Genomic DNA, 24530 nt, shown 5'->3' on the forward strand with positions numbered 1-24530 from the left:
AGGAGGCAATGAATTGCGAAGAACAGGAAGCGACAATGAAGGAATTGTTCTCATCACCGAAGAGGATCGAGGCACACACTGAGTCAAATCCACCTGAAATTGCTAAATCTGCTATGGGACAGGTACTAACCAATTTTCATTCTTCATTTCTAAACCACGCTTTCAAGCTTCATTCAATTTAACTTCGTCATTCAATGTATTGGAGTTGTCTAGTGGTCTTCTAGGAGGAGGGGGGAGAGGGTAGATGAGTTGTCGGGACACGGGAAAGAAATTTTTCAAGGGCTTGATTTGGACAGGAATGGGTGGGCAGATAAGAAAGATCGAGTAGTTTGGGCAGTTGGAAATTATGGGGATTAGGGGAAGGTTTCGACGGGGCAGTTGAAGAGAGAACTGAATAGGTTGAAGTGTGGTATTAATTACGAGAGAGGTTCATCCTCTAAGGGTCAGAAGGTTTTGTTATGAAAATTCTCACTTGGAATATCAGGGGAGGGGGGGACAGGAAAAAAAGAGAACTGGTTTGAACGGTAATACGAAAAGCAAATCCGGATTTGGTGGTGATTTAGGAAACTAAGAGAGAACATGTTGATAAGTGGTTTGTGTCTAGTATGTGGAAGGCTAGATTTGTTGATTGGGTCTTTTTGCCTTCGGAAGGCCGTGCGGGAGGTATACTTGTGATGTGGGACCCCAGGGTGGTGGTGGTTAATGATAACTTGATAGGGGATTTCTCGGTTTCAATTCAGATTACAGCTAATGACAATAACAGGTGGTGGTTCTCGGCGATTTATGGACCGGTTAATCCGCGAGAGAGAGAGAAATTTTGGGACGAATTATCAGGGTTGAGTTCTATTTGTGAGGAAAGATGGTGTTTGGGAGGCGATTTTAATGTGGTAAGGAATACGGGGGAAAAGATTAACAGCATTACATCCACCACGAGTATGTTGTGTTATGACAGATTGATAGAAGAACTGGGACTTCACAACCCCCCTCTTTTGAATGCCAAGTACACGTGGTCAAATTTCAGGGCTGATCCGATTTGTTGCCGACTAGACAGATTCCTCTTCACTAATGGATGGAGGGATCTTTTCCCTCAATTCAGACAAACGGCGCTACCCAGGATTACTTCGGATCATTGCCCGGTGATGTTTGATACCACGAAGTCGAAATGGGGCCCTTCTCCGTTCAGATTTGAGAATGTTTGGTTGACACATCACAATTTTAAAGCCCTTGTGCAGAATTGGTGGAATGACGGGGTGAATCAAGGTTGGGAAGGGTTTAAATTTATGACTAAGCTTAAAAGACTGAAAGGTGACATTTTAAGTTGGAATAAATATGTTTCGGCGATGTGGGGGTCAGAATTGCGGAGTTGACTTCTAGGATTAATCACTTGGACGAGTCTGAAGCCAATGGAGGAGGGTGTGAAATTTTACAGGCTGAAAGAAGGTCCTTAAGATGTGAGCTGGAAAATGTGGCATTTAAGAGATTCCAATTGGACAGTCAGAAGGCGAAACTGAAATGGTTGAAGGAAGGTGATCAAAATTCAAAATTCTTCCATTCCTTGTTGACCAACAAAAGGAACAGATCGATTATAGATAAGGTGGAGTTGGAGGATGGGTCACTGATTACGGATGAGGGACGGATTGAAGAAAACATTGTCAAATATTTCAAGAATCTGTATAGGAAGTCAGAGGGGGATGGGGGAGTTTTTGATGGTCTGGAATGGTGCTTTTTGGATACGGTTGAGGCGGAGGAGCTGGAGATTCTTTTTTCGGAGGTTGAAGTCAAAAAAGCAGTGTTTGAGAGTGATGGGACCAAAGCTCCAGGGCCGGACGAGTTTACATTAGCATTCTACCAACACAATTGGGACACGGTTAAGAAGGATCTCATGAAAGTCTTCGCTGAATTTTTTGAAGGAGGAGTGGTTAATCGCATTACAAATGAAACATATATTTGCCTAATTCCGAAGAAACAACATGCGATTAAAGTCAATGATTTTCGGCCAATAAGTTTGACGAGTTTGTACAAGATTGTAGCCAAAGTGTTGACCAACAGATTGAAGAAAGCTTTGAGCGGTACAATCGCCGAGAACCAGTGTGCTTTTATCAAAGGGAGACAAATTATGGATTGTTGCCTCGTTGCCAATGAAGTGGTTGAGGAGTATCGAAAGAAGAAAAAGAGAGGTTGGGTGCTTAAGGTAGCTTTGGAAAAGGCATATGACAATGTCGACTGGAGATTTCTAGATTGTGTGTTACAAAAAAAAAGGTTTGGGGATAGATGGAGGAAGTGGATAAGAGGGTGTGTGTCTAACGTCTCATTTTCGATTTTTATCAACGGAAGGCCGAGGGGAAAAATTTAGGGGTGAAAGAGGTATTCGACAAGTTGATCCTCTATCACCCTTTCTTTTTAATCTAGTTGTTGATGTTTTGGGGAGATTGGTTGACAAGGCGAAGGAGTTGGATGAGGCGAGAGGATTAGTGGTGGGAAAAGGAAAAGCCGAAATTTCTCATATTCAATTTGCGGATGACACGTTGTTTTTGGTACAAAAAAAGAAGCACGTCATGGCTCTAGTGGAAATAATCAAACTATTCGGTCTCAAGTCGGGTTTGAAGATTAATTTTGACAAAACTGTTATTTTGGGAATTAATTTCGAGAATCACGAAGTGGTCGGCTTGGCGCAAGAAATGGGATGCAAAAAAGATGATTGGCCAATTAAGTATCTCGGGTTACCACTGGGAGGTAAACCTATGACTTACGAATTTTGGGAACCGGTTCTATGAAACATTTCAAAAAAGTTATCAAGTTGGAAGAAGGCGTTTTTGTCAAAAAGGGGACGTCTGAATCTGATAAAGTTCGTATTAAGCGCAATGCCTTCCTACTACATGTCTCTGTTTAAGGTGCCAGTTAAGGTGGCCAAAAAGATGGAAAAAATGATGCGTGACTTCTTTTGGGATGGAATGGATGGGGATAGGCATTGTCATGTTGTTGGATGGGAGCAGGTTTGTAAACCAAAGAACAGGGGAGGGTTGGGTTTGGGGAATATCGGGTTGAGAAATAGAGCTTTACTTGGAAAATGGTGGTGGAGAGGTTCAAAGGAAAAGGACACTTTGTGGAAAAGAGTGATAACAAGCATTTACGGATTTCAAGATAATGGGTGGGATTTGGGGTTGTCCAAGAATGCAACATTCAGAAGCCCTTGGAAATATATTTCTCGAACATTCCCGGCAATCCATATTTTGAGTGGAACGGTTTTGAGAGGGGGCAATCACATTCGGTTCTGGGAGGATGTTTGGGGGGGAATGGATCCTTTTTTGAAAGAGCGTTTTCCATCTTTGTTTAGAGTTTGTATTAATATTAATAAACCAATTCGGAGCTTCTTAGAGGTTGTCCATGTAGGAGAGAGTCAAACTTACCGATGGATGTGTGCTTTCGGAGACATCTAAATGATTTCGAGATGGGGGAGTTTGCTACTCTTCTGGGTTTTTTAGATACGGTCAGGGTAGAGGTGGGTGCTGAGGATTACAGGGTTTGGTTGGGGGATTCTACGGGTTTGTTTTCGGTCAGGTCTTTTTACTAGTCTTTCTTTCCGGTTCACATTTTCCCACTCTTCTCGTGTCATGATCATATATGGAAAGTACCTATCCCACAAAAGGTTCAGATTTTCTCGTGGACTGTGGATTTGGGTAAACTTCCTACATCAGACTCGCTGCAACGAAGATGGCCAACTTGTGCTTTAAGTCCGCATTGGTGTACACTATGTCAGAGCCATGAGGAGAACCAGTATCATTTGTTGATACACTGCCCCTTCTCGCGAGGATTATGGACTATGGTGATGCAAGAGCTCATATGTTATTGGGTCTTTCCGCAGAGGGCACGAGATATGTTTATTATTGAGCCAGGTATTTCAGCGGGGAAAAAAGTTAACAGATTCTGGTATGTTATCGTTCACTTCACTTTTTGGACAATATGGCTCGAGAGAAATAATAGAATCTTCAACGACTCATTCGCCACTGCCAACGAAATCTGGGATGTTATTAAGTTCATGGTTGCGGCATCGATAACAAAGCTCAGAGATTTCAATCATTTATCTTTATTAGATGTTGTTAGAGACTGGAATTTTGTATTGTCCTGATTGATGGTGTATTGCTTTCGTTTATTTCGCGGATTACTCATCCGCTTGTAATATAAAATGACATTATTATATAAAATTATTGTTTCTTATGAAAAAAATATTATTCCGCTGCGTGTTGTCACTAGGTGTTACAACATCTAGGACAACATTTAAATCTGATACACACAGCTTTTTATAGTTTATGTTAAACAAAATCCCCTACACCTTACAACCAGTCATCTCCGTTCCTTTGAGTAGGTAAAGAACATAATTACATTGGCTGATGAAAATCCCCTTCTTCGATCTGACAATTCCATCCAGAGAATATTTCAGCTTTCCAATGTCCTCGATATCGAATTCAACTCCAAGAAGTTTATCTCAAGATAATCATCTCCAGTCATGATAATGTCATTAACATAGACAATTAGGATGGCCACTTTAGCAAAATGACAAGCTTCACAAGGTCGATCTGATGGTCGGAAAGAACCAGGAATGCATGCTATATGCTGGACTTCGAGCGTGAGGAGGCCCGCTGGATAAGCTTAAGAATCAAAGATTGCATCAACTCACCACTGTCAGACGCGGATTTCTACAGATTCAGAGGACGAAATGCGGTGTTCACGATACAAAAAATTTATAACAAACGTGGAAGGTTTCTGGAATTGTCAAAATACAGTCAACAAGGAAGAAAAAAAATCACAATCGTCCCCAGCGGTTTCAACTCAACGGGATGGAGAAATATAGCAACTACTTTGGGAAAGTTGATGACATGGTCTAATCAGAGGGAGAACATACAAGGTAATCAAGGACCAAATCAGAGGAAGTTCAGCAGCGATAAGCAGGATGATAGGATGATACGGGGGGATCAAAGCCGAGGGCGGATGAAAAATCTGGACGACAGTGAGAAACAATTCTTAGGCAGGAAATGGGATGAAACACTCATTGTTACCAAAGGAAGGGAGAACATCTCCTGGGAATTAATTCAAGAGGCTCTCGGGAAAGCAACAAATAGGAAAGTTCATCTATTCCCGTTCCAAGCAAACAAATCGGTGTGGTGGCCATCAAATGCTGCTGATTTCTCTTTTTACCTTAAATTGAAGAGAGGATTCTTCGACAATGGGATTTCCTTGGATTTTGAGGGATGGACAAAAGATATCAACATGACATATACTGTTGAAAAATGTTGCAATAGCTGGATTAGCATCTACGGGTTACCATGGCACTTATGGACGATGGATAATTTTAAAATCATTGGGGATCAATGCGGAGGATTGTTGGATATCGGTGATGATACTCTAACATTTAGTGATCTAGGTGCAGCTAAAATCAAGGTCAAGGGAGCTGAAGGAGGTTTCATCCAAAGCAGATTGCAAATTCCAGTAGAAGGAGAGTTAGGAGAGATAAGTACAAGGGTTGAAACTTTTGACCCTATAGCTTATCAACAGTACGAAAAGCAAACTTATGCTCAAGTTGTGGTGAACGGAAAAAGGACTTTGGCGGGGTGGGGTAACAATAACATTCGCAGGTTACAAACTCCTAAGGAGGTAGTCAAAGGCGGGTTTAGTATAGGAAATCAAGACAGGGAAGTCCGGTCAAACCATGCACTAAACAAGGAAGAATTGGAGAGAGTAACTGGATTGGAAAACAAAACAAATCAGAAGGAAAGCAAGCAGGGATCCAGTTTGCGGGAGGAAAATCAGAAATTATCGGCAAGCAAGAGCGTTAAGTCGACATCAAGTGCAGAAGGCAAGGTGATCAAAATTCTCTCGAAACTCGTCCCAAAAGATCATACAAAATTTTGAAGCTCATCAATCAATTCAATGAACAATAGGACAACCGAGGTGCAGGAAAGTGGAGAGGGTGTAGTATAGAAGATCTAAGAGAGGTATGATCGAGAACAACGGTGAATCCAGTATACACAGGATTAAATTCAAGGGTTTAAGCAACTCGAACAAGAGGATATGCGAACTGGATGGCAGAGATGAGATAGAACCTGATGACTCACAAGACGATCTGTTAGAGGTTGAGCTGGAATTCTCATAAACGGAAAGCCAGATTTCAACTCGATCTGAGCAGTCTGCTACAATGGAAAAAGACTTCGAGGCTTTGGCGGGGATGTTCTCACCATCAAAAGAACCTAATACTTCCGAAAAGCCACATAAAACGGAAAATACGAGTTCTAACATGGGACAGGTATTGAATGGAATTCATTCTTCACTTTTAAACCACTGTTTCACACTTCATTCTTTTTTACCAGCGATGTTTTCAGTTCTGGGGTTGTCTAGTGGTTTATTAGGAGGAGGTAGGGTGAGGGTAGATGAAAAGCCGGGAATTGAGAAAGAAATTTTCAAAAGGGCTGAGATGGTCAACACAAAAGGTTCTGGGAAGGTTACAGAGGAGGTAGTCACAGATGGAATTGGTAGGGAAGGGGTTAAGAGATCAACTGGTATTTTGAGTAAAGAACTTCACAGATTGAAGTGTGGGATTAACTACGAGAGACGCTCGAGCTCGAAGGGAACCAATGCATCATTATGAAAATCTGTTCCTGGAATATAAGAGGTGGAGGGGCAGCATCAAGGAGGGAGTTAATCAGGAATGTTGTACGCTACGAAAAACCAGAAATAGTGGTGCTATTGGAAACCAAAAGGGAACGGGTGGACAGGAAATTTGTTGCTAGTGTTTGGAAGTCCAGATTTGTTGATTGGGTACGCCTACCGTTGGTGGGAAGAGCGGGGGGTATTCTGGTGATGTGGGATCCTAGAGTGTTGGCAGTTAGCTTGATCGGCGACTTTACGGTGTCGATTGAGATCTGCATGAATGATGGAATCAAATGGTGGTTCTCCACTGTTTATGGATCGGTAAAGCCAAGACAGCGAGATAATTTTTGGGATGAATTAGCAGGGTTGAGTTCGATTTGCGGTGACAAGTGGTGCTTAGGATGTGATTTTAATGTGGTCAGGAACACGGGTGAAAAAATGAACAGTCACTCCATAACCACGAGCATGATGTGTTTTGATGTTTTGATATAAGAATTACAGCTTCATGATCCCCCACTATTGAATGCAAAATAAACTTGGTCGAACTTTGGGGCTGAACCGATTTGTTGTCGCTTAGACAGATACTTCTTTTCTAAGGGTTGGAGAGAAATCTCCCCAATTTCAGACCAACGGTTTTACCTTGGACTACGTCGGATCATTGTCCAGTGATGTTCGATACGGCAAACTTGCGGTGGGGTCCGACTCTTTTCAGGTTCGAGAATGTTTGGCTGACACATTTCAAGTTCAAAGACTTAGTTAAGGAATGGTGGAATAATGGGGCTAATCGGAGGTGGGAAGGGTTACAAGTTTATGAAGAACTTGAAAAGGATCAAAGATTATGTATCTAAATGGAACAAAGAGATATTTGGTGATGTTGGAATTAGAATCAAGGAGTTGAACAGTAAAATAAAGCTGCTGGATGATTTAGAAGGGAGGGGGAGGTGGTCTGAAATTCTGAAAGAGGAAAGGAAAGACTTAAGGTGCGAGTTGGAAAAAATGCTACTTAGATCTCAAATGGAGAGGCAAAAAGCGAAAATTAATTGGATTATGGAAGGGGATCAAAACTCGAAATTTTTCCATTCGATATTGACTAACAGAAGGAACAGAGCGATGATAGATAAAGTGCAATTGGAGGACGGGTCCGTGGTCACTAAGGAGAAACAAATTGAAGAGTAAATCATTAGATTCTACAGAAGATTGTACAGGAAATCGGAAGGGGCGGAGGGTGATTTCGATGGAGAAGATAGGGAATTTCAAGGATTGGAATGGAGTCAAATAGATGGGACTCAAGCAGAAGGGTTGGAGACACCATTTTCGGAGGAAGAGATTAAAAAAGCAGTCTTTGAGTGCAAAGCCTTTTTATTTTATGTCGATTTTCAAAGTGCCAAAAAAGGTGGGAAAAAAATGGAAAAATTGATGAGGAATTTTTTTTGGGATGGGGCCGACGGGGAAAATCATTGTCATGTAGTAGGATGGGAACAAGTGTACAAACCAAAGGAAAAAGGAGGTCTGGGATTGGGAAACATCTGTTTACGGAATAAGGCACTTCTTGGGAAATGGTGGTGGAGAGGATCGGTGGAAAGTGAGACTGTGTGGAAAAAAGTGATTATTAGCATTTATGGTAGTCAAAATAATGGATGGGACTTGGGGTTGGCGGGGAATACGACCTACTGAAGTCCTTGGAAATGTATTTCTCAAACTTACCCGGCTTTTCATCAGTTGGTTAGGGGGGTGATCAAGGAGGGCAATACCATTCGGTTTTGGGAGGATGAGTGGGAAGGGGGGGTCTCGCTTAGAAATCGCTTTCCGTCATTATTTCAAATATGCACTATTAACTAACAAACCAGTCCTTAGCTTTGTTGATGTTGCCACTAGCAGCGTTAATTCTTTTACCCAATGGGATGTCCGATTTAGAAGGAATTTTAATGAGACAGAAGAGAGAGTATACAGTACTATTCGGTGTCCTACAGGACGTGCGTTTGGAGTGGGGTGTTGAGGACTATAGATTTTGGTTGGGGGAATCATTAGGGTTTGTTTTCTGTTAAATCTTTTTATAAGTCATTTTTTCCCACTTCTATTTCAAATTCATTCACATACTATCATAACATTTGGAAAGTACCTGTCCCACCGAAAGTTCAAGTTTTTTCGTGGATTGTGGCTTTGGGGAAGTTACAGACTTGCGATTCAGTGCAAAGAAGATGGCCGGCCTCTGCCTTATGCCCACATTGGTGTTGCTTGTGTCGAGGAGAAGAAGAAAATCAGGATCATATACTACTACATTGTTCTTTCTCATACAACATTTGGCTCAACGCATTAAAAAAGATGGATTTGCTATGGGCGTTCCCGGAACATGCAAGAGATATATTTGATATAGAACCCAGCTTCCAAACAGGGAGACAACATCTCAGATTCTGGTATATGATTGTTCATTGTATATTCTAGTCCATTAGGTTGGAAAGGAATACAAGAATTTTTTAAGACAAGTCCGAGTCGGTTCAAGAAGTCTGGGATAAAATAAAATTCAGAGTTGCGAATTGGTCAACGATAGTGCCAGAATATAAACATCTTCGTATCTCTGATTTAGTTAGGGATTGGAAATTTGCATGGTCATGATTATGAAGTTGTAGTTTTGATTGTATTTACTTCATCTGGTGCGGATTCCTTATCCGCTTTATGTAACCACTCATTAACATTAATAAAATTTGTTTCCTATAAAAAAAAAATTGCTTTTCATATGGTCTGAAGCCCCTTAATTTATGACCCAAGCGCTGATATTTTGAAGGACAGAAAGTGCCAACAGATTATTACCTATTTGTGCAATCAAACCGACAGGAACATTAGGTGCATAATAAGATTGTAGCAATTTTAGAAGATGATTTAATTGCTCTTTGCTGAACGAGGGTGCCTCGGTCTCATTTGTTGTAGGAGTATTCGATTTCTTCAGCCTGCCATTTTGTGGGTTTCAATGCAGCTTCTAGCAAGTTTCTTGTGTATGGTGGCTTTCTACAATATTCACAATTGCGGCCAATTTTGTCTCCTACAAGAGGGTTCTAGAGGATTTACGGCTAGCATGAGCTTCAGGAATGGCCAGGGCTGATCCTTCGACAGATTCCATTTTACGAGTAGTTTTTTTTCCTAACATAACCTGTCTACGACTCTCTTCTCGCCGCACCTCTGCAAAAACTTCTCCAATGGATGGAATAGGGTTTCTCCCAACAATTCGGCCACAGACTTCATCATATTCAATGTTTAATCCTGCAAGAAACTTAAAGACGTGACTAACATCGACCATTTTTTTATAGTATATGCAGTCATCGGGTAATTTCCACTCGTAATAATTAAGTCCAGATCATGCCAAATTCTCTTAAGGGAATTGAAATATGAAACCACAAAATTCTCACCTTGGCGAATTTCCCCAAGTCGTAGGTTTAATTCGTACACCTGGGATTGATTCCCTAAATCCGAGTACATCTAAGAAACACTTTCCCATAACTCTTTGGTTGTTAAATAGCAAAGATAATTCGCAGTTATCTCTTCGGCCATGGAGTTGACCAACCAAGTCATCACAATTGAGTTTTCAGCATCCCAAGTGGCATAGGTTGGGTTTTTTCATCGGGCTTTGTTGTTTCACCTGTAATATAGCCGATCTTACCTCTCCCCCTGATGTACATTCTAACTGCTTGAGACCATCGAAGGAAATTGTCACCATTGAGTCGGATTGTAGTGATCTGAATGGGATGATTTTCAGATGGGTTTCGAACAAGTTGAGTCTCGGTTAAAGGAGGCAGGGAACTCTCGGCCTTAGATATTTTTCGGAAGCAAATTTAAGCCCTAGGATCTTTGATTTGGCTCTAATACCAAATTGATTCACGCATGGCTATGGTCTTGACATCTCATTTTCTTGGGAGGGCTCTCATCACTTTTTGTGCAACTTCTTGGTTGTTGTACTCCTTCCCAAGAGGAGTCAGCTCGATTACAATGCTACTGAATCTTTTATCGAACTCATTCATGGTCTTTCCAGCCTTCATTTTGATGTCAAAATTCTGAATGACTATCAACTTGTTCTCTTTGGTCTGGTCATTCCCATCACAGAGTTGGGTTAGTTTCTCCCACGTCTCCTTAGCTGTAGAACAAGTTCTAATTTTGCTAAACATATTTTTATCGAAACTTTTGTAAATGATATCTTTGGCCATGTTAAAACATGCACAAGTATAAATACTTGCGCGGTGACTTAGGGCAAAATATTTACTAGAAAATTGTAAATAGTTTACAAAAACAAATATTAGTTACATGAAAACTATCTTCCTTGACAACTCAAGGAAATAAATTGCATCAAAAATAAACTAAACCCAAAACCCAAGACGCAACTACAGTATAGTCTAAACTGGAGCCACAAATAATTCTTCAACCAACACTGTCCACGAATGTTGTCTTCGAGTGTTTCCAACGCCACACGGCAACACAGTACACAGCTTGAGTCAATCACGCAAACTCTTCACTGAAGTAAATTGTCGCTTTTCATGCTAAGCTTTTCTGCTCTCCATTTTCTCTCAAAAAAACCACGCACCGCCGCAAAGTTTATCTCTTATTTATATATTACCTTTGACCTAGAGTTCATTCCATAAAAGAGTCCTACACTATATGGAAACAAGAGTTTTATTAGGACATAAACTCCTTTCACTGGTGATATAATATCTAGGGATTAAATCAAATCTTGTTAGTCTAGAAAGGTAAAACTCTAAATTATTATATTTCAATATTATCAATGAAGGAAAATAATTAAGGAATAAGATATTCCTTTCAATCTCACCTTTTTTGCCTTTCTAGACAAAAAATAAAAAATGGTGATATTCATTTTTTCTGCATCTATTCATGCTCCCCCTGAGTTAGAGTTATCTCCCCCTAAATTCAGGCATGAACTTAGAACACTTAACAACTTATTCAAAAGATCATATTACTAATATGCTAAAGGTTATTACAACCAATTAGCAAGCTGCATAGAGAAAAAGATAAGTAAATCATCAAAACAAAAAAACATCCAAAGCAGACTAAGGAGAGTCTTCATCTCCTTCTCCATCTATAGCTCCTTAAGCTCCCGTTGCTTCCCCCATTTTTGCTGCTGCTGCTCCCCTTTTTTGACCAAAATGCACTCCTACTTCCAGAAGCAATCGGAACTCAACAATCTGATTTTCATAGTAAGCAATGAGCTCATTTGCAGTTTGGATTTGTTTCAATCCAAAATCTCTATGTGCCTGCAAAACAGAGGTAGATAATATAACAAAGTCATGCAGTGTTCGAGTGGATGAAGAGGCTGTGTTGTCAACATCGTGGGCATCATCGGTAGCAGACCACGGAAGATCAAGCTTCTTATTTCCTTTGAAGTATGCTAGAACTATCTATAGTGTTTCGCCCATATCAGAGAAAGACTCGTCAATGTCCTTGACAAATCCCTGGGATTCCAGGATCCCATAGATCAGGGACGGAAAAGGCAACCTGGTTGATTTCAATCCACCCTCCGCGAATTGTAGAACTTTCATGAACACCAGTTTCCCAAAATTGAAGGGACTTACCCGTACCAATAGTAAATAGGACAAAGGCTTGTGGTCTCGTAACCACAGTTGTATTGGAGGAGGGGGTCCAGTTGCTGATCGATGTCTTATGCAAGACAAAATAAAAGGAGGTCAGATTCTGTGCAGAGAGACGCTTAGGGCGACTTGGAAATTGTGCGATCGGCCCACCTGTGAGAACAATGGTGATGTCATCAATGTCAGGAGTAATTTCATCCTCTTCATCAGATGAGGTGTTATAGAATGCGTTGATCACATCGGGAGAGAATTTAAAAATATTATCTCGCACAAAAACCCTCCCAAATTTGACTGACCGGTCATCTCCTACGCTTGAGATGAGATTGCAGTAGAACTCCAGAACTGGTTTCCTAGCGTAGGGAAGCACGACTTACACTGTTGCACCAATCCCTCGGGTTTTGAGAAAGGCTTTCAGATTTTGCCTCTCATAGGCTTCAATATCAATGTTTCTTTCTTCAATGAATTCTCGATTCACATATAAAGGCCATTGAGATAAGGCGGCCACAGAGTAAAATTTTGTTGAGAAGGACGTACCCAAATCATAGTCGTCGGAATCAATGTTGTCCTGGGTGTTGACAACATGAGCCTCAACATCAGCAAAGTCTTCAGACGGCTCATTTTCTAGACCTTAACTTTCCTCAGACTCTCCCAGGTCAATAAGTTTTCCTTGGACTCGAAATCGGAGTCAGAAGACGAACCATCAGAGGGATCAAGGTGATTATCTTGAAATTCTTGGAGCATTTCTTCATTAGGTTCTTCAGCAACATGAAAGTTTTTATTTGGGGCTCTTTCTTCTCTTAACCGAGCAAGGATTTTTGCCAAGGACTATTCATTGTCAGAGAGCTCAACAGGATCGCTCGGTCCTACAGAAACATCAGTTTCTTTAACAGCTAAAATAGAAGACGGCCTCTTGTTAGTAGCAACAGATTTTGGTCTTGCAACCAACTCAAAAGTCTTCATCATCAGAGTCATCTCCAGATGAGAAATCATGGTCCAGAAGATTGGCAATGGAGGAGGATGCGCAAGGCTTATTGGATGGAGCGAAATCAGAGTCATACCCTGCTTGGCGCTTGGATCGCCTTGGTTGCAGAGGTACAGGAAAGACCCGATTCAATTCTTCAAAATTTGGCAGATTTTCAACATCTATTGCGTTGTCTGGCTCCCCAGAAGCAACGATTTCAAACGGTATTGGGTTTTCAGCAACAGCAACCATCTGAAGAGGATTAATGACGGTATTGGGTTTTCAGCAACAGCAACCATCTGAAGAGGATTAATGGCAGATGGTTCTATAGGTGGTGTTGTGGGTGGTGTTTCCACACGAGGTCAAACACTAGTACGAGCAGCCATTTCACTCCGAATGTTGTACGGGTCGTATCTAGTTTTAGCCATTTGTGAATAGTAAAACAAGGATCATAGAATACACAAGCACAAGTAATCGCACATAAAGTAGAACATGAGCGGAGAAAGCCAGAAAAAACTTGGAGCAATAATTAGTTTTGCACACACAGTCGCAAAATATAAATATCCTAAGGCCCAACGATAATAATGCATGCAGTGACAGCCATTCAGTTCCTAACAAAACTGGCAGGATTTACTAACGGTTATATTTTCTCGAAACTAATCCACATCTTTAATCGGCGTTTACCTTCACAGCCAACGGTAAAGTGAATTTGAACCAATGCAATCATATTTCCAGAGAATTTTCCAGGTGTAACTCCACATCGATGTAACCAACTGATTTACACAATCACAAAAATTCAAAATTAAAAAGGTTGGGGTTTTCTTCAAATGTTATCAATTAAAATGTGATAGCCCACTGAGCAAAATAAGATCACATACCCAATCAGAATGCATGTCCTGATTATGCCTAAAATATGATGTAATATTAGAAGTGTCAGGTAGTGAACGAATTGTGATTTGTCTGATCTCGATGTTGGCAACACCCCTCAGTATGAGTCAAACTTCCGTGAACTTTCTGTTTTTCTTCTTTTTGCTCAAATTTTCTAAGTCACTTTCACATTGAACAAGATCATGGAATACACGAATACCCTTAACTACTTGATGACTTAGATTGAGCATAAATCACACTTCAGTTCTTGATTGAAAGTTTGAATATTAACAAAGAGCATCCTTCGGAAATTTCCATAATAGTAGAGACTTATAAAAAAAAAGGATGAATGAGATTATGCAATATGTCTAGCATCCTATAAAAGACACGCATGCTTGGTGATGTCACATGTGTTACAACACACACATGAGTGATCATTGTGCACACAAGCTAAGAGACTTTTGAAAGTTGGAAAATCTCTCAAAATCTAAAGGTTTTGTGAAGATATCAGCCAGTTTATTCGCAGTCCTAACAAATTCCATTCAAATTATACTCTTCTCAGCCAAATCTCGAATAAAGTGATGTCTTATGTAAATGTGTTTTATTCGGGAGTGTTGTACTGGATTTTGGAAATATCATTGTAGCATATTCAAGAAACAAACACTTATCGCTCTTAGAGTCAAATTTTGCTAAGTGATCTCTATCATTTAAGGCATAGCATACACAACCAAAAACATGAAAGTATTTAAGATTTGGTTTCTTTCCCATTATTATCTCCTAGGGTGTCATAGTTGAACCGCTTCTTAAGTACTACTATTTGCAATATGGCATGCACTGTTTAGGGCCTCAGCCCAAAAACGCTTTGAAATGTTCTTTGAGCTCAATATCACCTCAGCCATTTCTTGTAGTGTTATATTCTTGCGTTCGTCTACGCCATTTTGTTATGGAGTTTTTGGGGCAGAAATTCATGTGAAATACCTTTCTTATCACACATGGATGAAAATTGTGAATTCTTAAACTCCTTACCATAGTCAGTTCTGATCTTACCAATTCTCAAAGTATGCAAATTAGTAATCCTTGCATGTAATTTCTTAAAGAGATCAAATGTCTCTGATTTTTCTCTAAGGAAACTTATCCATTTCAACGTGAGAAATCATCAACACAGACAAGCGAAAATATTTCTTACCACCAAGACTTTCCATTTCCATTGGACCCATAAGATCTATCTATAAAAGCTCAAGACATCGTGTAGTCCCAAAATGTTGCAACACTTGGTGCAGAACACGGGTTCGCTTACCTTTTTGGCATGATCCACAAACATATGCAGTTCCTGAACTTAAATTGGACATACCTCGTACAACATTATATTTACTAAGGTTCTTCAATGTCTTGAAGTTTGCATGCCCCAATTTTTGATGCTATAAGTCCAATTCACTTGCTTTGGTACTTCGGCAAGCATGATCTTCACCCAGTTGTTAACAATTGTCAGCAGATCTAATACCTGACATGATACAAACATTAGCTTTATCAAAAACTTCACAATTATTTTTATCAAAATTAACATGCAGGTTCTCATCAACAGAGTTGACTAATGCTTATTAAGTTTGATTTGAGTCCCTCAACATGAGCACATTGTGAAGTTCTGGAAGTTCATTCACATTCAAGGTCCCTTTACCAACAATTTTTCCTTTTGCACCGCCTCTGTAGGTCACACGTCCACTTTTTAGTTCAACGTAGTCAGTGAGGTGTTCCTTAGAAACTGTCATGTGACGCGAGCACCCACTGTTGAAATACCATACACCTGCAATGTTAGTTTTCAAGGATGTATAAATGAAAGTGCATCGAATTTCAGTCTTGAGTACCCAAACTTTCTTTACGAGAGGTTTCTGTTGACAGTGTTGCGCTTGGTGTTGTGCAACACCCGATTTGCTTCTCAATTCATATATCATCTCTCAGCTTAAAGCAAAAAGGTTTGATGTGCCTGGCTTAGAGTAGTAGTGGCAAATAAAATGTTGTTTTCTTTGTGTTGGCCTTTGAGCCGAATCTGGATTCTTGGTTGGTAGAGTCTTGACAGAATGACCAACCCTTTAAGGGGTCAAAGTAACTTTACTTTCTTTAAAAAAAACAGTAGATGGTGATCCAGAGTTGGAAGATTCTCCACGTTCAAACATGTTGTTTGTATATTCAAGACCAGTTTTACTGTCTTTTCACATCATCAACATAGAGTCAAGTTTCGTTGAACTCGAGTTAAATCCGACAAGAGTCTTTGTAGCCTTTTCAAGATCTTCTTTGACTTTGCACAATTCATGGTCCTTTTTACTCAACAATACTTCAAGTCAAGACACACACTCTTTTAGGTCTGTATTCTCTTTTGAGATGATCGAATTTATCTTGTTTCTTTTGATCCAGTCCTCGTATAGTTCTTCATACATTGTCTGCACATTCTCTTATGTAAGTTCATCTTCCTGGATTTCTAGATTACTCGAATCACCGAGAGGTTTAGCATTGAGACATAGATTTTGAAGAGGTGTTGCGATCAGGTGTTGCAACACCTAGCGGATTGACTTGCAGCCAGTGTTTTTTCATAGCGGATTTCTTATCCGCTAATTGTAATCACTATTTTTCATTCAATCAATATATTATGTTTCTTATCAAAAAAAAAAATCTTCTCCTTTACTGGATTCCTACTCTTCTTCAGAATCTTCATCGCTCAAGGAGACTGTCATACCTTTGTTCCTTCGAAGTCTGTTGGCACACTCATTTGCGTAGTGACCGAATCCAGCATTCTCTGCACTGCACAGATTCTAATCTTTTAAAATCTGGTTGAATCATCAATTCCTTCCTTAGTCTGATTTGTCATTGAGTAAATGCAGGCCTTTTATTTTTCTCAGGAGCAACAAAGGGTGGTTTCGTTGGTTGTACATATTACTTCTTGTCTCTCATCTTTTTTAGGTAACCACCGAATTTCTTTATGATCAACGAGATGAAATCTTCAAACAAATCAGACTCGTTGACTTCCTGAGATAATTGAATTAAGTCATTGAAAGAGTCATTAGAAACTTGCAGAGCAATGGTCTTCCCTTTGTTTCTTTTCTGCAAGTCCAAATTCATCTCAAATATCCTAAGAGAGCTTATCAAAGCCTCCAGGTTTAGCGTGGAAGTGTCCTTATACTCATCAATTGCACAGATTTTGATGTTGAAACGTTCTGGAAGATATCTCAAGACCTTGCTGACCAGTCTTTCATTTGACATTGGATCACCGAAGCTAAAGGGTTCATTTGCAATATCACGCATCCTTCGATCATATTCAACGATTGTCTCGTTTTCTTCCCTTCTAAGGCTTTCAAATTTAGAGGTTAACATCCTTAGTTTGGTTCTGCGTACACTCTCAGATCCTTCGCAGTGCTTCTGAAGAATATCCCACGCATCTTTGGCAGAGATGCAGTTGGTGATCAGACTAAAGATAGTGACATCAACCGAAGTGAAAATTGCATTGAGTGCTTTTGAATTGAAATTCGAGGTTTGAACCTCATCAATTGTCCATGCACTCTCTGGTTCTATGTGACTATCACCATCCATACCGACAGTTCTTAGAGTAGACCAATTATCTAAAACTCGTTGCCATGCTCTTTCTTCGATGGATTTAATGTGCATCCTCGTTTTAACTTTCCAAAGCATAGTTGGATCCATCCAAAATTGTTGGTCGAAAAGCAGTGTTAACAGATAGCGCGTCCATCGTCTTTTTGCCTGTTTAACCAAAAATAACAAGAATCAACACATAGGATATCAAGAGTTGGCTCTGATATCACTTGTAAGGTTGTTTAACATAAAATTACAGAAAGTAATTAAATTTAGTGTATCAGATTTAAGTGTTGTGTGCAGGTGTTGTCAACATCTATTCACAACATGCAGCGGAATGTATTAATTTAACACACAGATAAACTTTAATAAGTAGAATACGACAGACTAAAATATGCACAAGTATAAATACTTGCGCGATGCATCAGGGCAAAATATTCACTAGAAAATTGTAAATAATTTAAAAAAACAAATATTAGTCACACTTATGAAAACTATTTTCCTAGACAACTCAAGGAAATAAATTGTCACGCCCCGACATAAAAACCCACTTACACTCGATTCGAAAATACGGTTCGAACTTGACTTCTACTCGGACGAAGCTTCGGCCGAACTTGGTCAGCACTTCCTCGATTTCTTGGAGCAGAGTTTGTGGTTATTTCAGCAGCAATTCGACGTATTTTGTCGTGGCTCAAAATGACCGCACGAAGCTTCCTTTTCTCCATTGCCTTGGCCGAAAGTTTGGAGGGAATTAAGAAGAATTTTGAGTGTGTTGTTTGCTACAACACATGAGGTATTTATAGGTGAAAAAGTGACTCTTCCCCTACCCTTACATCAGCCGAAATATGGTCTTCCAAATGCCCAAGGATGATGGTCCAAGTGGCTTCCAAATGGTCAAAGTTTATCCAAAACCAAAGGTCACTTTGGTATACTCAATGGTCACTTCTTACACATTGATTATGTCCAACTTTTAGCTCTTTTTATGGCTATATTTTTTACTCTTTTAGGACAAACATCAATGAGTTCCCTTGAGCTGAGGGTTTAAGCTCATGAGCTAGGGGTTTTCTCCCAAGAATGAATGAGCTTCCTTGAGCTGAGAGTTTTAGCTTGTGAGCTAAGGGTTTCTTCAATGAGCTTCCTTGAGCTGAGGGTTTTAGCTTGTGAGCTGAGGGTTTCTCTTCCGAGCGACGTCCCTTCAATTCTTATGGTTTTGCAATGCTTTGGTTTATTTTTGAGCTACTTCCGAGCTGATTTACTTCAAAAATTCGGATCCTCGCATAAATTGTATCCAAAATAAACTAAAATCATAACCACAGATGCAACTGCAGTATCGCCTAGACTGAAACCACAAATAATTCTTCAACCAACACTATACACGAGTGTTGTCTTCGAGTGTCTCCAACACTACACGGCAACACAATACACAGCGTGAGTCAATCACGCAAAATCTTCACTCAAGTAAATTATCACTCTTCGTGCTAAGTTTTTCTGCTCTCTGTTTTCTCTCTCAAAAAACACGCGCCGCCGCAACGCTGAACTCTTATTTATACATTCTCTTTGACCTAGAATCCATTCCACAAAAGAGTCCTGTATCATATGAAAACAAGAGTTTTTTTTATGACAAACTCTTTTCACAGGTCATATAATATCTAGGGATAATTCAAATCTTATTAGTTTAGAAAGTTAAAACTCTAAATTACTATATTTCAATATTATCAATAAAGGAAAATAATTAAGGAATAAGATATTCCTTTCAGCCTTCTTCTTATCTTCGGCAATACACTTTATTCCCGGTTATCAACCATTTGTGGAGCTCCGTCTGATATAGCTACAAGAGTGTTGGCCTTCATGATCTTCATGGGACCATAAGTTATGACATACCACATGTCATCATCTTAGGCTGACAAATGTGCTTGCTTCTGAATTTTTCAATCATTGTATTCTTCTGTAGAAAACATAGGAATTCTGTTAAAGGATGCCATGGATGTATATAATAGTTTAGAGATCGGAAAAACACTATCTGACACTAGTGGTTATCATCAAGCGTTTACTACTAGGCCAAAAGCTATAGCTGTTAGCCAAGGCGCAACTCTATTTTCTTATACTCGTGGCACCGCAGAGTGCACCCAGTTAAGATCTAGCTTCCCTCATGCATGTTTAGCCCAAAATTACAGGTTAAGATCTTTCGTCACTCTTTAACGATCCACCTGGCCAACCAGATCAAGCGGTGCAACATCAATATCTTGACGCACGAGAACTTCCTATGAGGTCTCTTATCCCAATACCACTCTCACTCATACACGCTTAACACAACATTTCCCCTCCAAGAATTGTAGAAATATACTTCTTGGGAGACTCGAACTCATGATCTCGCTTTGTACCACTAGTTAGGATCGAAAAATGAGCTTAGAGATGGGTGAATAAACTCTTTAACAAATATAGCAGATTTTTCAAACTGAGTTGTGTTAGCAGCTCGAGTTACTTTTCCGGTCTGACTAAGTGCTTTGAGCAACTAAAAAGATTTTAAGAGTGGAAGCAGCTCGATACACAAACTGAACTTAATATACAAAACAATAAGTAAATAACCGATAATAAAGATAATCGAGAATTTGTTTATGGAAGTTCGAACACAAAGCTTCTACGTCTCCCCTTCTTCTGTTTCCAAAATAATTTCACTTGAAGATTTTATTAGCACAACCCTTGTACAAAACCCACTTCAGCTCGGTTCAATAACACTTTGAGCTGAAACTCCAAGCAACTGCACAACTTCAAGTTGTTCAGAAATAAGATTTATGACAGTTACAAGCTTTCTCAATACAATTCAGCTCAGGTACATGAAGGATCGGTGAGAATAAAACAAGTGCACAAATTGATTCTAAATCAATCTGGTAAACTTTAATGTGTGCAGATCAGCATGAAGATAGAACTTTGAGATATGCTGATAAAAATTCGGAAAATTTTCGTTAATATTCAGAATTTCAGAGTTTCAGTTGTCTTCAACATTTATGATGCATCCTTTTTCATAGATAATAGCTCCAACATTAATAAATTTGAACGGTACTCATAGATGTACTGGATGCCCGATAACTCATAAGAGAATGCCACATGTTCTTCTCGTCTATCCAAATATAATACTGAGCAAATAAATTCCCTTAGACACTATCTATATATGGTAACCAACAAATCTTTTAATTTTGTTACGGAGCCAAAATGTAGGTCCTTTGTTGATTGAATTCAAATTAAACTCTGAGATATATGTCTGTTGTACGTACATAATGTTTTTAGATCAGTTCGATCAGCCTTTACTGACTTACAGATTTAGCTCGATTTATCCTTGACTGATGTGGAAGATCAGATATGTACCATTCTATTCTTTGAGCTTATCAGACCAATTTTAATTCAGATCAGTTTACTTAAGTGATTGCTTATCTGATTAGCTTTCTTCATCAGATCAGATCAGTTCAGTTAAGTATTCATCTATTCAGTACTCTGTATCAGATCAGATTGATCCCGTTGATGATCAGTGTCCAGCAATTTAGTCTTATCAGATCAGTTTAGTTTGTAATCACCAAAACTTAAATCCAAATTTTATCTTAACAGTGATCTTGAAGCAGATTTCTCCATTGATATGCATACAAAAAAGTCCCAGTGCCTGGTTCAGTTAAAATGCACTAAGTTCAAAATAAGATAATACATGACAGGAGGATTACCTTCTCTTCCTCTTGGGGTCTCTTCTTCTAATGAGACTTCTACTTCAGCTTCTTGCTGGACTACCCTCGTATTCATTAACCTAAAGTCAATGGTAAATCCAAGCACACGCCCAAATAAAAAATTAGAGCTCATGGCTTTTAGCATTATCGAATTTACAAAGACATCAAAGAAATTTTGGTTCACCATATTCCAAGGTTGTAAATGGCGGGAGGCGGCCGGTCCCGTGCCCAGGCAGTGCCTAGGCGGTTGAATTTTTTTTTAAGTAATTTTTTATAGATAATCATATATAATCATGCAATATAATCACAAATAAGCACAAAGAAGCTTAATACAATATAATATCATATATATAATGTGCAAATAAAGATTCATCATCATATTAATGCTGTTATGCTAACAAAGTAATATAATTACTTTTACCAAAAAATAAAAAATAAAATAAAGAAAGTGAGGTGGTTGAGACTTGAGAGTGAAAACCAAAAATAAAATAAAGAAAGTGAGGTGTGCTAGGGTTTTGATATTTAAAATTATTTTACTTTGACTAGGTTTTTAAATTGTTGACTAGATTTTTAAAATTGTTGACTACAACTTAAAAATCTTGATTGCTTGCCTCGCCCGCCTGCTCGCCGCCTCGACCCGCCTCCCCAACGCCGTATAGCTTGGGCCGCCTAAAACACCCGCCTCATGCATAGGCGGTGTGGTCGAGGGCCGCCTACCGCCTAGGCACAGCCGCCTCGACCGCCATTTAGAACACTGGCATATTCTCTAAGAGCAAATATATAGAAGAATTTGTTTATTCGCATATGTTTTACTTTAAAATCGAAGCAAGTTTGCAATTGAGAACCAAGAGGACCGCCTAGGCGGCCGCCTCGACTGCCATTTAGAACACCGGCATATTCTCTAAGAGCAAATATATAGAAGAATTTGTTTATTCGCATATGTTTTACTTTAAAATCGAAGAAAGTTTGCAATTGAGAACCAAGAGGTGGTGATAAATTAATTTTGAGGGTCAGACAAAAAAATTTAAAACAAAAGAAAAAACCAAAGGTATAAAAACAAAAAACCAAGAGATGGGAATGATAGATTGAATAAAGACATACCTGGATATAAGTTCTAGTCCAAAGATTTCTGAACTCAATATCATCCGAATGTGATTGGTCGAATGCCTTAGATATTCTCAAATGGCAAACACAAAAAGCATAAGCAACTCTACAACAAATGTCTCTACCATTTACTGACAGAGTATTTCAAGTCCTCATAATTAGAATAATTACCAGGACACAAGTTCCTTTTTGAATAGAAGGTTTCAGAGCCCGAAAAAGTTCAAGACTGATTCAGACAACAAATGTGAAAAACTTGACCTTCATTCATGACCAAATGTTCAATTTTTTGTTCATGAAACATCCAAATCATAGATTGAAGAAAGAAAAATATTAATGATAAAAAAAAATTTATATGACTTGTGATGATCTATAAAAAAAACACAGAAGCAAAGAGCTTTATAAAATATAAAATAACAAAGATGAATGCAACACCTTCACCGTCGCGATAAACTTCAGCAAAGTACGAACCATCTCTTCCCCTGATAGCATCTTCTACATCGAGAAAATTCTCAAACTAAACATAGATAAGATAAAATATGTCAGATAACAAAAATAAATAAATACATGATAGCATGAGAGCACATGTTACGCTTGAATCATGCATCTATTCATACAATGGTAAAAAATTTATTATATAATTTAAAACTAAAATGTATCCATGTGAAAGCTACTTCCACAAAGCAAAAACAAGGAGGATGAGACGGAATCTTAATTCAATGTCCAATATGTTACTATATTGCAGGAGGAGAATAGGTAACAACAAAGCAATGATGTCAAGTGCGAATTCAACAAACAAATAATTTAATACACGGCTCCAAGTTAAGACCAGAGAATAGAAAATAAACATAAATTATGAACTATGAGAGCTTAGGTGCAAGTTTTAAGCTATTCAAAATGGACGAGTTTCAGCTATGCTTGTAAAGCAAAAGTATATATTGGATGATTCTGAGCATTTTTTTCCAGGCTAGAGATATGTTTAAAAAATCTCACAAAGTGCATTCTGATGTTTTAGTATTTGGATAAATAGAACTAATACGAATGAAGTAAGTCATTCAAACTGTAGAGATATTAAGAACAGCCATTCTCTCTTCAACCAGAGCATGAGGAAAGCAGTGAAAGTTTACATTTGTTAAAAACGCATCAAAAGCCCAAAAGCATGCCAGCAATAACCATTGAGTTACTCCATAGATTGAAATTAAAGTCGCCGCACCTTCAGAAGCATCTTATATGCTTCCAAAAATCTATTTGCAGCTGGTCCAAACCTGTGAAGTTGTGGTACCTCCATCATGTCAATCCAGGGACATATTTCCTGCATACGGAGTGGTAAAAACGACAAGCTGAAACTTTAACAATGTTTACATAACGTAGAACTGAATTGAATGTATTTGTGATTTTGTATTTTTCTTCATCTCAATCGTTTAATGTCAGACACAAACGACAAGCTGAAAGTAAGTTTTTTCTGGGTCATTAACTTGTCAAGGGACATTTTTTTTTTTGATAGGAAACATTGTCAAGGGACATTAATTTCACCTCAAATATGTAAATCAGTTCAAGAATCATATAATCTGAGTTATATGATAAACCTTGGAGAAAACTGAGAATGAACCTTGGTGTAAATTGTGTATTAAAGGATCTCGCAGTTTCAAGAAAAGACTCCAGATGTTTCCGTAAATTTGATTCGGCTTCAGTGTAATCTTCATCAGGATTGTATGGATGCTAGAAAATTTAAGATAATAAATGACAACCGATCATAACGATGCATCCAATGACAATTGTTAAGGTAGTTGAAATTTGTAACTTTGTATGACAAACCAAGGTAGTGAAAAAGTATGAGGCAACATTCGAGGCCAAATAATCAACCATCTCTTGAAGGGTCCAGAAGTCGATTTGATTGATCAAATAGCCGTTTTTCCAAATCAGATATATCTGGAAAATAAATGAATCTTTATTAAGTGAATAGAAAATCGTTTTTCACATTAACACAAGCAGCGATAATTCATGAGATATTTTCTGTATATAGATGCTCTCTTTGAGAGAAGTCCATAAAAATTTAAATTGTAAATAATAATCAAGCTTCATCGT

General features: G+C 38.8%; 1 protein-coding gene across 4 annotated transcripts in view; it reads right to left on the bottom strand.

The window, feature by feature from the left end:
* The window catches only part of LOC140962501 (uncharacterized), a 43310-nt gene that overhangs the window by 13921 nt on the left and 4859 nt on the right, over positions 1-24530 (bottom strand). For 3 of the 4 annotated variants that reach the window (XR_012172559.1, XR_012172557.1, XR_012172558.1), the window contains 5 exons: positions 24261-24374; positions 24055-24164; positions 23659-23757; positions 22446-22962; positions 21345-21424 (listed from right to left, as the gene is read on the bottom strand). Coding sequence is in view for 1 of the 4 variants with exons in the window: in XM_073421445.1 (XP_073277546.1) it covers positions 21420-21424; positions 22881-22962; positions 23659-23757; positions 24032-24164; positions 24247-24374 (447 nt within the window). In the remaining 3 variants the exon portion in view is untranslated. Of the gene's footprint in view, positions 1-21344; positions 21425-22445; positions 22963-23658; positions 23758-24031; positions 24165-24246; positions 24375-24530 lie in introns of all 4 variants that reach the window. The other variant, XM_073421445.1, reaches the window with a different exon arrangement.

This window comes from Primulina huaijiensis, chromosome 17 (genome assembly GCF_012295235.1).
Source record: "Primulina huaijiensis isolate GDHJ02 chromosome 17, ASM1229523v2, whole genome shotgun sequence".
NCBI lineage: Eukaryota > Viridiplantae > Streptophyta > Magnoliopsida > Lamiales > Gesneriaceae > Primulina > Primulina huaijiensis.